General features: G+C 42.7%; 1 protein-coding gene across 13 annotated transcripts in view; it reads left to right on the plus strand.

Annotated features, from left to right (window-relative positions):
* Positions 1-15,844, plus strand: part of NFYC (nuclear transcription factor Y subunit gamma) — a 36,701-nt gene extending 20,857 nt beyond the window's left edge. For 12 of the 13 annotated variants that reach the window (XM_082329777.1, XM_082329779.1, XM_082329771.1 and 9 more), the window contains 8 exons: positions 983-1,054; positions 2,599-2,712; positions 5,075-5,170; positions 9,214-9,387; positions 9,718-9,876; positions 13,491-13,598; positions 14,349-14,408; positions 14,939-15,844. In XM_082329777.1, the coding sequence (XP_082185903.1) occupies positions 983-1,054; positions 2,599-2,712; positions 5,075-5,170; positions 9,214-9,387; positions 9,718-9,876; positions 13,491-13,598; positions 14,349-14,408; positions 14,939-15,058 (903 nt within the window). In that variant the 3' untranslated portion in view covers positions 15,059-15,844. The remainder of the gene's footprint in view (positions 1-982; positions 1,055-2,598; positions 2,713-5,074; positions 5,171-9,213; positions 9,388-9,717; positions 9,877-13,490; positions 13,599-14,348; positions 14,409-14,938) is intronic. The other variant, XM_082329781.1, reaches the window with a different exon arrangement.

Genomic DNA, 15,844 nt, shown 5'->3' on the forward strand with positions numbered 1-15,844 from the left:
ATGAGTTCCGATTTGCAGCATATCACTAAGAGCACCAGGAGCACCTCATTCGCGTTTCTCAGCGGAATGAGGGCACAGAATGCTTTTTTGAGATACATACGTGTATGAAATAACATATATAAATATACATAAAATTTTTATATAGCGATTAAATAAAATGCCCCCTGCTGGTGTGCTGGCTGGACCACGCACAACCTCCATATTTTGCTTCAATACAAAACAGCATTTTCAGCATTTTTTCCCTCTTTTGTTTCACTAACATGTCTTGCAGTGCCTTCTTCCCTAGAGAAATTAGTTTCCTTTTATTTTCTATGACATTTTTGTTAAAAAGGGAAGACGTTTTTTTAGAAGCCCTTTGTGGGTAGAGATTCTGCATTCCTGATGCAACGGTACGTAGCCTCAGCCTTTCTCCCCTTTTAAGATGCTCCTGGTAGCAACACACTGGGTTGTTTTTTTTTTTTTAATTCCCCTTTCTATCTGCAGAGAAGGGAGAGTGGAGCTCAGCAGTGTCCCACACCCCAGGGAAGTACAAATAAAGCAAAGAAGATTTCATCTTGTGGCCTCACATAGCTCTTGTTTGCCTTCATTTTCTCTTGTGACTTTTTGTAAATTCCAACGGTTTCTGGGTCCCGAGACGCCTAATTGAATTAGTTGCTTCAAATATAAATAGATGCAGAAATGTGTGACATTAGAAACGTTCTGTTCTGCGGAATGACTTCAACTTTGAGGTGAAATAGTAGATACAAGTGTCTGACAGAAGATTTAAGTAGAATTACATCAGTATAAAATACAGAAAAGCAGACGAGAATTCTTGGGCCTGAGGAGAAGCTGCCATACCTCAAAGAAAATAAGTTATTTTTATAAATCTAATTTTAGCTGGTTTAGCTCTGGGCAATATAGACTTGTTTTAACGTTTCTTACCTTACCTGTGTTTTCAGTTAAGTATCAGTAAAGAGTTTCTCAAATGTGAATCTCTCTGCAGAAAGACTTCAGAGTTCAAGAACTCCCTCTGGCTCGTATTAAGAAGATAATGAAGCTAGATGAAGATGTGAAGGTACACTTATGGGGTTTTTTCTTAAGTATTTATGATTCTTTTGGTGGATATTGTAGCTATAATTCCTTGCAATTCATTACTTCTTATTATCACTATTTATTAGTATTTTTAAAGCACATTTTAACAGTTGCCTTGAATGCAATTTTAGCTGGCCTTGTATAATTAAACTGAGCTGGGAAAGCAAAATCATTTGGGATCTTTGCTGAAGACTTTTGCAGTTTTGCTTTCTTCTGGTAAATACCAGTCTGCCGTATAATTCTGGATATTTCCTGTTTTTTCTAGTGCTTAACTCTCTTTTCTCATGTTTCCTCCGTGTTTCTCTCGACTCTTCCTTTCACAAAGCTATAGTGTTTAGTAGGAAGAGTAATGTCGCTTAAATGTGTGCTACATTCCAGTTTTATGGAAAAAATAAGTAAGAATTTTGGTGGATAACGTGGGTTTGATACCAGTATTTGAGCTGAACGCTTGGCGTGTGACTGATGACGGTAACACGTGAATTGACTGACAAAAACTTGCTGACATAAAAGGAAGGAGAAAGGAATCACCTGCAGGGTTTGCCTCTGCGCTGCTCCAGTCCTCCCTGGTTTTTAAGTTGGAAAACTGTCAGACACCTAACTGCTAAGAGAAAAGAAAAGGGTTTGCACTTTCTTCTTGCTTTTCTCAATGTGACACCAGCCTTCTCTTAGGACAACCTTTAACATTTAAATGAGATCCTGAGAAAGGTGTGTGTTGTCTTCCTAGACAAGGGAGCTATTCATTCAGCCTGGAAGGGGAATGAACCCAGGCTCTGAGGTCCCAGTGCAGCGTCTGAACCAGATGAGTGCCAAATTTTTGATGATGAAGGGGAAGATGAGATTTTCGGGCAGGGGGGGAGTCTCTGGCCTGCCTGCAACATTATTTAGCAAGAAGACTGTACTAGGGAGTAAGCATTAATGCCAAGCCAGCTAATAATGAAACTGCTTAATTTGAGTAAAACTTGAGCTAGATACTTTTTAAGGAAAAGGAATTTGGTGAGGCAGCGTCTTTACTCAGGCCTCCAAACCTCCTTTGCAATTTCAGCCTTCATTTCAAATTATGTAAATGTTACAACTCTAATGTAAGGGCCAGGTTTTAAAATGAGCCCTCAACCTGTCCTCTTCAGTTCCCAAATCATTCATCCCCGTGCCAGGGCACTGCCAGGAGAAGCTGCTGGGTGGGTGACACCCTCTGGGTGAACGTGCCCGGGTGCCGTTTGCTGGCCTGCCATAATCCAGCACAATATGGAGCTGGCACCTGACTAGTCCTGGAGGAAACAGGCTTTTGAGACACATCTTAGATGCCCAATACTCTCTACGCTACGTTTAACTTGAGGCTGGTAACTCTCCGGACTGTCAGACCCGTAGATACTCTGATGTGGAAATTCCCCCAACTTCACTGTTCAACAATGCAACCGTTCAGATTCGACTGCCATGCTAAAGTTACTCTGACTACCGCTTTGCAGTGTTAGAATACTAATGGTAAACTTTAAAATAAAAAAATGTAAAAAATTGTAAATTCAATTGCAGATGATTAGTGCAGAAGCTCCCGTGTTGTTCGCCAAGGCAGCTCAGATATTCATAACAGAATTGACTTTGCGAGCATGGATACACACAGAAGATAACAAGCGCAGGACTCTGCAGGTAACCGAGCTGCTCCTACCCAGCCTTCAGCCGCTTCATAAACTGTTTCCAACTCTGTTTCCATAATACGAGGCATGTTTTGTAGACAGCAACTTTAGTACCTGTGTTTATCGCTACAAACCTGTGTACAAAGCACAGCGCGCAGTGTAACTGTGCAACTGAAATGCTTTTTTTCCTTCGTTTGTTTTAAAAAACAAACAACAACCACCAAAAGCCAAAGCTGCAGCTGTCAGCTAATTGTGACCTGCTGTAACGACTCGGGATAGCTGTGGCTGTCGGACTTCTGGCTGATTTGTTTTTCAGCAGTAGTTGTAGTGTAAGCTTGTAGATGTTAGTTTGTGTCAATAACTGTGTAGAGATGAAAACAAAAATACCCTCCTCCACAACAGACCACTGTTTCTTCTGGATTGAGAGGCCCTCAATCACAGTCACTTTTTTTAGTGGTTCAAGAGTGAACTGTAACTCTCCAGGGTCTTTTTATTGGGGGGAAAAAAAATTGGCATTTACTTTTAGTCTTACATGATGACCAGAACTACTTGAAACTATAATACCCATCAGTTCAAGCCCTCAGAGCGGAGGTGAGAGATTGTGATATTTAGGATCACGTCAGCTCTCCCGTCCCCTGGCACAGAGCTTGCTGTAGTGGCGAGGAGACGTGTCTGATTTCAGCCCAAAGCTGTCCTGTTGAATGGGCATCCAGCCACTCAGTCGCCACTACGTTGGGCTAACGCTGCTTGCTTAACCCGGGTTTTAATGCGGTTACTGTGGGAGGACGTATTTGATATACGTTCCATGAACACGATGCTTCGTAAGTACAAGTGCTGACTCAGGCCTGGCCTGTTAACAATTTTTAAGCTTGGGTGGATCTGTTTATTTCGGAATCATACTTAAATCCTGATCCTAATGTACAAGACCTGGAACTGACTGAGGTTTTATTTCTGACTGCCTCGCCTTCCCCAGCAGCTGCCATCCCAAAACAGCTGCTCTCCGCACGGACAGCGCAGCTGGAGAAACGCAGTCTCTGCTTATCAAGTATTTGGGAAGAAAATTTCGAGTGGCGAGGTCTGAGTTATGGAAGTCTGTTCCTGAGGAAATTGGATTGAACCCAATCCTCAGCATGGAGAATGAAATACGGGATACATCTGTTCAGTAAAAGTTTTCTTCTTGGTGAAGATACTTTTATAATATATGCTGCCTGCAGAACAAAATAAATGTCTGTCTTGTGCTTTCTACATGATCATTGTTTGGCAATTAAATGCCAAGACAGCCTAAGGTTTAGAAATGTCAACTAGCCTGAAACGAGAGGATTGATAGTCTTTTAAATTGTACCTACTCATTTGGCAGTGTAGGCATCTTTGTCTCAAATCTTGTTCATATATATGCTTTACAAATTTATCTTCAGCTAATGAGAATGAGACTTTTAATAGCTTCTTGAATTAACCCTGCTTTTTAAGATGGCTCGCAAGAAGTTTAAAATGACAGAGTACCTTTTTTTTTTTTTTTTTTTTTTTTTTAAAAAATCAGCTTTTTTTGTCTTGGGGGTTGTTTCAAATCTTAAGCAAATACATTTCAGTGGTGACTTATTGCTGGGTAACTCTTTATTCAGGTCTTTAATGCTTTGACCTAGTGCTATTCTTCGGATTTCTTTTCAGGCAAGGTATAAAAGTAAAGTTATAAGCCATTTTGAGAAGACACTTACCTTGCCAGTTTTTCGTAGAAGCTCGTTGGCTCTTGCACATCCTTTTTCTGATACATGTTTGGCCAGTTTGCTGAGTATATGTTTTAATCTTCATGCTTTCTTTTAACCATTTTGCCCTTCCACATGCTGAAGCTTGTTCTCCCAGCATCTCTTGGGATTCCCCTGCCCTAAATAAGATCCTGTGATACTTTATTTTTTCTTTTTTTTTAATCCCATCCCCAACTCATACATGGAAGAGTCATCCTGGTCTTTCTGCAAAGCTTCTTTTTAGATATCTTGGGGATTTTTACATTATTTTTTAGAAGAATTCCCCTTTTTTTTTTTTTCTCTCGTGTTAAAAGGCTTATGGTGGTTGTCATGAGCCCTCTGTAGCGAATTACAGCGATGCCATTGTGGAAAGCCTGATGAGGCCTGGTGGGTGAGTAGATGACTGGAAAAGCCTGAGTTTGATAAGCACCTTCTTATTGCACCTCTTGGAGGCCTCGCTCGGCACGGGACGGTGTTGTTGGTACTGAAACAGAAGTTCTCGCCACCTGGCTCGACCACTTGGCATCTGGAGAAGACACTCTCGCTTGACTCAATTAAAAAGCTCTAACTTTATTTATCCAGTGACAAAACAGACTTCTAAAGCTGAAGAATGGTTTTCTTTTTTTCTTGTTATAGAGGAATGACATTGCCATGGCAATTACAAAGTTTGATCAATTTGACTTTCTTATCGATATTGTTCCAAGAGATGAACTGAAGCCTCCAAAGCGGCAGGTGAGACATAAAAATGATTGCCTTGTTGTCTGTCCTTTCCTTGGTGTGATTTCAGCCTCTAATTGACAGAGAGGTGACAAAGCAATGCAGAGTCAGATTTAAACATGAGGTTTGTGCCTCTCTTGCATGTTTATTTACAGTAGTTTTCAGGTTCTTAAATTTTTTTTTTTTTTTTTTTTAATGGAAATAGAGCTTGAGCGGAGACTTAACAGAAGTCTGACTTGGGGATTTACTTAAGTTTCACAAACACTACTAAATAGCTCTGATACCAAGTGTTGCCAATGTTAAAAATTTAACTTTAAAAAGTGTACCGAGTCTGTATCCTTTGACTTGCAAAGGGAGAAACAGACTTCTTTGCTTAGAAGTACCACCTCCTGCATCCTTTGGGGCAGTCATTGCTACTGTAAACATCCTTGACTGGAAGCTGTAAGGTGTTAGAAGGAGCTTTCAGTCGGATGTTTACAGCAGCAGGCTGCTGCGGTCATCTGAGCACAAGATCTTTGAAACTTAACAGGCTTGCGTTTCCCAAAACTCTTGTTTCCCTCCACGTTCGAGACGGTGCTGAAAATGCAATGAGGTGGGGTTGAAGCTCAGTCTCGCTGCTTCAAATGCGCAAAGAAACAGATCCAGCTCCTGGTAGACTAATTTATCTCCTGCACCTAAAAGGTTGGTGTTTTGCTGCTAAAAGTTCGCCAGTTCAGTAATTGCTAATCTCTCTTCGTTATAAGTTGCCTGGTAGATAAAATGGCTGGGCTACCATCAGGACACCTCTTCTAGGGAGCAGCTCCGTTCGGATAGTGCTGCACCTTGTTCAGCAACTCCTGGAATCATTGCCCAGGACTCGGCTGGACCAATTTCTTCTCTGAACAGTACATTTCAGTAGTTTATAACAATTTATAAAAATCCCTTCAACAGGTTTTCTGATACTTTTGAAGGTTTGCAGTGTGTTAGCCTTTGAAAAAATCCAAGGTGGTCCTGAAAATAGCTTCTCTAGTGAGTGCTGCTGGAGAGGCTGGCATACTTTAAAACATCTTTCTGGCAAGTGTTTTACTTGGAAGTTTTTCTTTGACATGGTTTTTTTTTTTTTTTTTTTTTGTATTCCAATATAAATCAGAATAACATGCAAAAAGATACCCGCTTTGAGCATAGAGACCAGCGGTTCCATTGTGGACCTGGATTTTGGAGGTTGCTAGTTTACTTTTTATTTTGAAGTCCTCGTGGTGCTACTGAGGTGATGGCCAAAGGGAGGAAATACACGCTTCGTCCTTTCTGATGATGTCCCGAGTTGAGTTTAACCTCGCATTCTGATTTCCAGAAGCAGCGTGACTTTCTATTAAATGAGGAAAATAACCTTTACGTGTCACAGTATGTGCAGGAGAGTCCATCCTCCTGCTGCAGTCAGTTATGGTTAAAATTAGCAGCATCCCAAGGCTTCGTTACAGGTGTGCTGGGAGCTGCATTCTGTAGACGTGGTGAGCATCACATGTGGGAGCATGGCACAGCTCCTTCCATTCCTTCATGGAGTTCCCTGCTTTATCCCTGCAGCAGTGCAGCAGGTGATTTATCCAAAGATCGTTAGTTCAGCATTAAATGAAAAGGCAAAGCAGCAGCCTGCACAGCCGCTCTCGATGCTTTGCTTAACTGGGGGAAGGAAAACCCATGTTTCAGTTTGTTCAGCTTGATAAGCTGAAATGAGTTGGCTGCAGCCTGAAGTAACGCAGGTTAATTCTGGCATTGCAAATTCAGTTCTTTTTCTTTCAGGTGCCTCATTCAGTTATTCTGCTTTGTAGTGCTATTTTTAGACGTACCCCGTGTTTGGGAAGGAGAACATCGCCCATATCTCTTCCTTGCTGGAGCCTTTTGATTCCCATCAGAATGTTCTGGTTACAGAAGTTCTATAATCAAATGAATGCCTGCAGTATTTCAGTAGTGCGTTAGATGCATATAGGTTGCTAGATTAATGTGTCTTGATGATACATCGCACCAGAGCTGTGTCTTTTGGATTGCACAGCATCAGCAGTGAAACCCTGTCGGTTTGGGGTTTGAATTAGGCTTTAGAGATCTGTCTCTCGCCAATACATCTACTGCCTGTGAACACTGCTGAATCACCGGAATACTTCTTACGGCGAGAGTAGTTTAATGGAGAAGTAGCTGCCCGGTAAGAACGTGGGTTAGAACTTTGCAGTGGAAAATACTCCTTTGATTCAACAGTGTTGAAAAGTGGCTGCCTGTAGGCTGTCAGCCTGCACTTTTTGGCTGGGGGTACCATCTGTATTTCATCTCTGCCACAGGAAAGACTGTTTGACAAGTTGGTGTCGGTTACGTGGAAGAGCTGGGAATGAAACCATGACTGTTATGTTGCTCTGGTAACTAAAGCTATGGCTTGAAAATAAAAGATGGCAAATGATGTGATATAACCTTGTTCAAGCACATTTGGATTTAAAGCCATTTTTGCCTGTAGCAAATGCAACTTAAGCTGGAATAGCTACTTACAGAGGTACTCAGTTGCCGTAATTGTTTCAGGATTCAGCTAGGAATTGAGGATTGGAGCGCTCTAGAAATAACATACCTAAGGACTGGGCTTTACAGTAACAGCCGCAGCTCTTCTATACGTACTGTTTTATGGTTAACTGAAGAGATGTCCTGTTGAATATATATTTTAAATTTGTTATTAATCCCTCCCCCAAAGGATTTGATGAAGCTAGTAGGAATAATTGGTGAACTACCATGTGTAGGAAGTATTGTAAGTATTTGATTGCAGTGGTTTGCAGTACCATGGGATAGTACTAATGTTTGCTCTGAGAGCCAGGCTTAGAAGTCACTTCTTGATTACGGCCAGCTGTGAACAGCTTAATCTTTGGGGGGTAATTTTATGGTAGGCTATTGAGAAACCTCCCAGTAGTCAGTCTTTTCTTTAGTTGCTGTCCCTCTGAGAGACTAGCATCTGAGCAGAAGTGCTCTTTTATTCAAGCCTGATGCCCTCTAGACAACATACATGGATCTTGTTTAATATGAATTTTTCTTCCGCTGTTCAGTTGGATGCACTGAAGGTAATCCATGAGCAAGCCTTGTTTAACGCAGGGGAGTCAAGCAGACTTGTGTAAGTGGGAATCTACCATGTTGTAGCACGTGTAAACATCCTACACTCTCAGCTGTGAACTCGAGGTGGCTGGGAGAGGATTGTTTACGCCTTCTGCCATGGAGTGAACATCTGCATCTTCCCTAAGGTGCAAGACCTGAGTGCTCCTCTGGGGAGCTTAAGGATTTTGATTCGAGTGTTAACGGCTTGCCACTTAACATAATCTCAGAAAATCTACTTCTTTGCCTAAAATATCGTTAATCATAAAGGGCTTTTCTCTCCTAAAGACATGCTTAGATAAAACAAAACAACAGTATTACAGCCTGTGCTTCTGACAGTGAGCTAGAGCAGGGCCTTTTGTTTCTTCACACTGTTGGGATGTTCCTGCTACCAGCAGAATCAGGCTGTTAAGCTGCAGTACCAGAGGAAATTGTTATAATTCTGGAAAAGCTGGATTTAAATAAATAAATGAAGGCACGGCAGTATGCATCAAGTCCATGACTTTTATTCCCAGGGATTTAACATTAGAGCTAGGTTTAGATTTGTGTTGGGTATGTAGGCTAAGAAGAAGGGTTTGTTGACAGATGAGGCTTTGTAAGTCTTCCTGGTGCATTTGCAATTCATTCCGTGTTAAGATAACAGGCAATGATGGAATTTACTGATGAAGAGTTGCGTGGTTTTCAACTACGGTAATTTCATTCATTTGCTTCTCATAACGAAATTGGTGACTATTTTATTATACATAGAGTATTGGAAATGTTTTTGATTTCCATATAGCTGAATAAATGAGGAAACCCGTTTTGATTTATCATTTCAGATTTACTTAGGTAAACTGTTAGGAACGAGGTATTCAAGATACTTTCCCATGGAGCATGCTTATGGGGGGGCTGTTTCAGCTGTGGTTGGGGTGTTTGCGTGCTGATCTGTTCCCTCCCCATTTACCTCTCTTTTACCTGTGCCGCAGGAAGAGGTGCGTCAGGCTGTGACCCCAGCTGAGCCCGTACAGTATTATTTCACGCTTGCTCAGCAGCCTGCTGCAGTGCAGGTTCAGGGGCAACAGCAAGGACAACAGACCACCACGTCCACAACTACTATCCAGCCAGGACAGATCATCATCGCCCAGCCTCAGCAAGGGCAGGTGAGCGACGAGCAGCGCGCAGGGGCTTTGCAGTTCAGTGGAGCCAGTGAAACGCTCAGCTCACCCATCTGTAATGTATTGCAGTATCCTGTTCTCGCTGCTCAGAACAATCGATAACAATATAGAAATGTGTTTTCTGGTCATGACCAGGTGTTCAGATACCTTAGTAACAAGGGTCGTCTAGGTCCTGGGTTCCCTTCGTGGTGATTTAAGCATCAACAAGTAACAGCGGGTCTAGGAAGCAGTCTGTCTGTTACAATCTTTGTATCTTGTGGCTGTTTCCCCCTGTGTTCAGTCCTTGCTTGGTCCTTATCCCTGTTTTGAACGCAGAGCACCCCTGTGACGATGCAGGTTGGAGAAGGACAGCAGGTACAGATAGTGCAGGCCCAGCCGCAAGGACAGACCCAGCAGGCTCAGAGTGGAACTGGGCAGACCATGCAAGTCATGCAGCAGATCATCACCAATACAGGAGAAATCCAGCAAATACCGGTAAGACTTTACCAGTAAAAATGTGTAACAGTCTTGCGAGCAAACTATCTGCTGGTGTTCTGGCATGAGACTGTCTGTATACGTATGCTTTTTTAACTGTAAGAGGAATTTTGGATTGAGTGGTGTGTTTTCTGCACTTAGAGAGGAAAACTAACCAGGTGTGACGTGAAGGAGGAAATAAATCTAACTCATTTAGTGTAGACTCATTGCCCACCCCCAACACTTTCCCCTGAGTGAAATAGGTATGATTAGGAAGCAACAAATAAAATATTTCCTGGATAACCCTTAGTTCTTTACTACAGCGTGGTTTCAATAAAGCATAATTAACTTCTTTTGCCTTTACTTGGTTCTGCCTCTGCAATCTGAAGTCATGACCTGGCAGACTGAGTGGGAAAGGTGCCATCTGTGAGTTTATTAATAAACTTTTATGTTATAAGAAATATTTCTATGAAATACTTCGAGCTGGTTGGAGGAGTGGCTTTGCAGAACCAGAAAATATCTCCTCACTTTCACATCAATATAGACCTGTTGTGGCCTTAAGAATGGGATTTTGAGTACCCAGCATCAGCAGTAACATTCTGGCATGTGTCCCAGGTAAACACGTGGGTCAAAAAAATGTCACCTTTTTTCCCCCCATCTCTGTAACTTATAAAGCCGGGTCTTTTGATTCCCATCTGGAAAATTTCACACCTCTTAAAGGAAAAAAAAAAAAAATCTGTCCAGTTCTGTGTACTTAACCAGCAACCCAAAGGTCAGACCAAGTGACCAAGACAAGCGTTTCACTTTGTCTTTGATTTCTGTTATTAAGAAGTGTACCCACAGCTGTGGCAAAACTGATCTTTCACACAAGTTCTGCTTTTCAAGATTTGCTGAGCTTCCCTCTGTACGTCTGGCAAATGTTCGTGCCTTGACCTAGCATCTTGAAAAAGGTTTAGGTGTGGGTGTTGCCAGATTTTTCCAATTCACTTCCAAATTCTTTTCATCTCAAGTCTTCAGCTGATTCCTACTGCTTGGCTTAAGGCGTTGGTCAGAAGGGAAGTGAATTGCTTGCCAAATACGGTGTTGTACTACAAGCAGCCTTTTTTCTTCCCTGCATTCTCCACCACCTTCCTTTTACATTCTTTTTTTTTTTCTTTCCCATCCCCCCCCCCCCCCTTTCCTTATGAAAGTCTCTCCGAGACGCTTGTTCTTAAAAGCATTTTGGGAGGAGATCTCCACCTCCAGCCTCAGTGAATCCATTACAAGAGTACTGAAAGTTGCAGCATCCTCCTTTGGTTCAGCAATACAAGAACAATTTCAGACTTGTTTTCCAGTTGTCTCCGGTGAATGCTGTAATTCCCTACAAGAATGGGGCTTGGAGATCTGCTGGGAGAAAGAATTCTTTACAAAGTAGGTTGGGGGGGGGGGGCATAGCCTTCTGCAGAGAGTACTGCTCTCCAGATAGGTGGATCCTGTTGCAAGTGGTCCCGTGTTTTAGGAGTCTGAGACTGGAGCCTTTTTAGTTAGTGTCTGGTTTTGGCCAAGCGTATGCTTCTACCTGCCTCTTGCCTGGGAGCATCTAGGAACAGGTCCTCAGAAGCTTCTTACGCTGCAGATGTAAGACAGGAACTGCCAAGTGCCGGCGTGGCGTCTTTTGTCTTCGGGAGCACTTGGGTCTCTAACAATTGTAAGACTGCAAAACAGCAACTTAGGAGCAGTGTTTTAATGAAATAGTCAAAATTCACATTTCTGTATCTAGCAGAGATACTGCTTTGACTGTAATTAAGAGGATTCTTCTCAATCACAGCGTTTTGAAGAATTACAGTTCGTGCTGAAGGAAGCATCTTTCCCCTTGCTGGCTTCCAGCAAGTGAAGTGAGACGGAACATGGAGCCGTGCACTCGCTGCCAGAGCTTTTTAGTGCCCTAACCTGGAAAGCAGTTTCTGTTTGGTTTCCCAGAGTTACGCTTCTTGGTGTCTTCAGTGCTGCTGTCCGTTCTGCTCTCTTTCTGCTGTGCTTTTATTATTTTTTTTTTTCCCTTGAGTTCCCTTTCTCTCTTGATATCCTTAGTGCTGTCTGCTGATAGTTCCTTTTCACTCTGGTATCTGTTAAGAGTTCAGCAAAGAATCTTTCATAACACAAATAGGACAGTTTAAAACACTCTTGTAAAACTGGTAGTGCCTCTGGCCATTGCAGGAGTGTTGAGAGAATCTTACTAATGTTCTCTGCTGGTTTTCCATGTGCTCCTGATACCGTGTATGCTTCTCTACTGCAATTTACCGTTTACTCTAGGACCACGGGTTGACTGTGGAAAGGTGCCTTATTTTTTATAAACTGCGGAAAAACTGGAAGTGTATACATCAATTAAACAGTAATCACTTGTCTGTCCGCATTAATTTGGTGTTACATTTAATCCGTGTCTTAGCTAGACCTCATCGGGCAGGTTCTTTGGAGCTCGCTCTGACTTCTGGAAGAACGCTGTTTCTAAATCGCTTTCACCCATTTGGTTAGTACTGTAATTAAAATCTAAGCAGATAGGCCCCAGTGCAGAAAACATGATCTGCCGGCAGATCTCAGTGCAGAAACAAATTCTTTATTGAAATGTTTATGCTCATGTGGAGTTTATTTGCTCTTGAAATAATATTGGAGCTTTTAGACACAGCTGGTGAAGTCAGCGGCATTTGTGTAAATGCCAAGACCACGTTCTAGGCACTTGAACCTTTGTCAGTGAGCAGTTTTTAAAGTATTCTGTATGTCCTTCTTTCCCCTTTGTAAAAAGAAGAAAACTCAAAACATTTTTTTTGTATGTAATTGACCTTAAGACTGTGAATCTAAATGTTCTAAAGTTAAATAACACAAAATGAAAAATTCAACAGTAGTATCAATCATACTGTGACCTTTTTATTGCTTCTCAGATGTGTATTAGCAGTAGTTCCATCACAGGTTACGATGATGACATGGTCTCCATATCCCACGCCCCCAAGCACCTAACCGTGCAAGATCAGGGTTGCAGGAAATAAATTTGCATTTGATTGTTATACACGAAGTATTGACGCAGAAAGTATTGGCCTTTGCCAGGTGGGGATTGACATATATTGGCAGAGAGTTGCATTAAAAGCTTCCAAATGTTACCTTGCGATATTCCTGGGTTTTGTCATCTCTGCTGTCTTTATGTGAAAATTTCCCATGTAGTCTCTTATATTTTTTGGCAGGATATAATAGGAGTGTCAATATGTGCGGCTAGCTCATAAGAATTTTCTTAATGTGAAATGATACATCAAAGTAGTAACTCGATTCTCGTAACCAAAAAGAAAAATAAGTGTTCTCAAAGCTCTCTGAAATTTAGCAATTAATGTGCTTGAGCTACTAACTGTCCGCTCCCGTTCTGGAGAAAGAAGTAACGTTGTGCTTCCTCGGGGTTTTACTTCAAGAACCTGCAGGAGTTCTGCGGACTTCGTTCTTGCTTTGGCAGGGTCTGTGATAGTTACTCATCTCAACCGGTAACCAGCTGAAGCTTCCCAGTGTCATCTAGTACTCTGGCTTCTGTTGTGGAAACAAGAAGGCAAGTTTGTGTGTTTCAGGTTACACAGTTATCTGTTTAATTTTCTTTCCCTGCCCCCTCCGCTTGTCTCCAGGTTCAGTTGAATGCTGGCCAGCTGCAGTATATCCGCTTAGCCCAACCCGTGTCAGGCACCCAGGTAGTCCAGGGGCAGATCCAGACGCTTGCAACCAATGCACAGCAGGTATGCACTATAACAGCAGGGCTGACAATAACCGGTAAAGTGTTGTTCCCTAGCTCCTGAAACTGCGAATTCCAGTCGAATTTACCAACTCTTGGGCTAGGATTCCTGCATTTCTTTTCTTCCTGTTACTTTCATCAGAATAATAAAGCAAGGAGCGTAGCGGAAGCCTCCTTTACCTGTACGTGAAAGGTGCATGCATATATATGTGTGTGTGTGTGTGTGTCTCGCTGTGTAAAGCTCATGCTGCTTCTGAGCTGACTGCAGGTAAAACTTCAGTTCATCAATCTTCTCTTTACTTCTGCTCCTTCTGGCTGGGTGAGGGAGGAGCAGCCGTGCGACCTCTCAGGAAAGCTATTGCAGAGGTGAAACATCAAGACCAGCGTTGCTGCCAGCAGGTTGTGTCGTGTTCTTGTTGAGACTGGTCGCGAAGGGATTCTTCTCTGCCTTCAGAGGATAGGAAGGCTGCTGCTTTTCTGTCATCCTGGAGGCTGTGTTCTCCTCGTGAAAGTCAGGGAGGACATGCTTGTGTGTGGTTTGGAACAGCCGAGTCCCATGTCCTTTGTTCTTGACGTGCGGTTAGCACCAGCATGACTGCGGGCCGGCGGCATAAGCCGTATCTTACCACATGGTGGGGTAATGGAAGTTTGAAAGAGTCTAAAAGCTCTTGAAAGGCAGCAGCAGAATATTGTTAGTGGGGTTCTGACCCTCTCCGAAGTGCTGTCAGTGATCATCCTTCTCTTATCCCCGTAGATAACGCAGACAGAAGTCCAGCAAGGACAGCAGCAGTTCAGCCAGTTCACGGACGGACAGGTAAGAACTTGGAGCTCGTTGGTGCTACGTCCCTTTGAGGTCAAGGGCTAGAAAGACCTTCTTAAAGTCTGCGTGTTCTAGCAAATCTGCTCCTCCCGATCAAACACTGCTACCAAACCTTAACCAGGAGCAGGATAAGTGGATGTTGTGCTGCTTTTAATTCGGGTGGGTTCTTTGTGTTCTGCCGCTCTCACTCCAAATTAATCCAGTCCCTTGCACTCTGGGCAGGATCCATTTTCGTCCTAACCAGTTTAGGAATAAAGGCCTTAACTACTGACGGTTGCATAGGTAGCCTGAGCTCAAGGTGGGCATCAGAAATTCACAGAATTACTTAGTTAGGATTTAGCAACAAATGTCTAGCAGCAGTTTGTGGTCTGGTTTGGGGACAGATTTTCTTTGGACGTGAGAGTTGCTGTTAACAGCACCGCTAGACTTGTGGGGTTAAGGTGCAGCATTGTGCTGGGAGGACCCGCTGCTGAGCCTGATGAGCGCTGACAGTCGTTTCTTCCCCCTGCTTCTGTCTCTGCCAGCAACTTTATCAGATCCAGCAAGTGACCATGCCTGCAGGCCAGGACATCACCCAGCCCATGTTCATTCAGTCCACCAACCAAACCTCAGACGGCCAAGCCACACAAGTGACAGGGGACTGACCGGGGACGTCGTAGCAAGTCGTCTCTGCGTGGAAACCAACGCGTACCAGCTTGACGTTCGCCGTACCAACCTGGTCTGATGAATACATCTGCTTCTGTGTATCTGTACTTGATATTAAGCCTATAGTAGGCTGCAATCTCCGGTGCACTATACACCTTCCTCTGGTGGGTATGAGAGTATATCCAACAGACACTGACAAGAATGCAATATTTTTATTTTTATTTTTAGAAATCAATATTTCAGTGTATTCAGCTGCTTGTTCAAACCGATAGAACTGAAAGAGAACTAATCAGAAGGAACTTGTAGCATCTCATTGAGCAATGTGTAAAACGTTTTTATCTAGTAAAATTATTAAAGGGTACTGCATCTGGTTTGTTGCAAGAGCTTTATTCCTGGTATTCTGTTTGTAATTTTTTTTTTCCTCTGAATAGAGCTAGATTCAGTCCTCCCATCTCAATGGTTTATTAGGGGTGTATGGGGGGAGCGCGTGTGCGTGTGTTAGATTTTCCTCTCCTGCCTCCTTTTTTGGTAAGCCGGAGCATTGGCTATATGCAACTCAAGGGCAGGGAGTAGGGGAGGAGTAATTAAAGAGAAAACAACAAAAAAAAAAAACATTCCTTGTATGATGACTGTATTTTCTAAGGGCAAGAGATTCTTTAATTTGGCCTGGTTTATTCCAGAAACACTAATGGAAGTCTGGACAAACCCCAGCCCTGCTGTTAACTGTTGTACTAGCTTCAGTCGATGCATGTAAGATAAGCTTCATAAAATGAAATAAATTTCCT

Source organism: Platalea leucorodia, assembly GCF_965183815.1.
Source record: "Platalea leucorodia genome assembly, chromosome: 18".
Taxonomy (NCBI): domain Eukaryota; kingdom Metazoa; phylum Chordata; class Aves; order Pelecaniformes; family Threskiornithidae; genus Platalea; species Platalea leucorodia.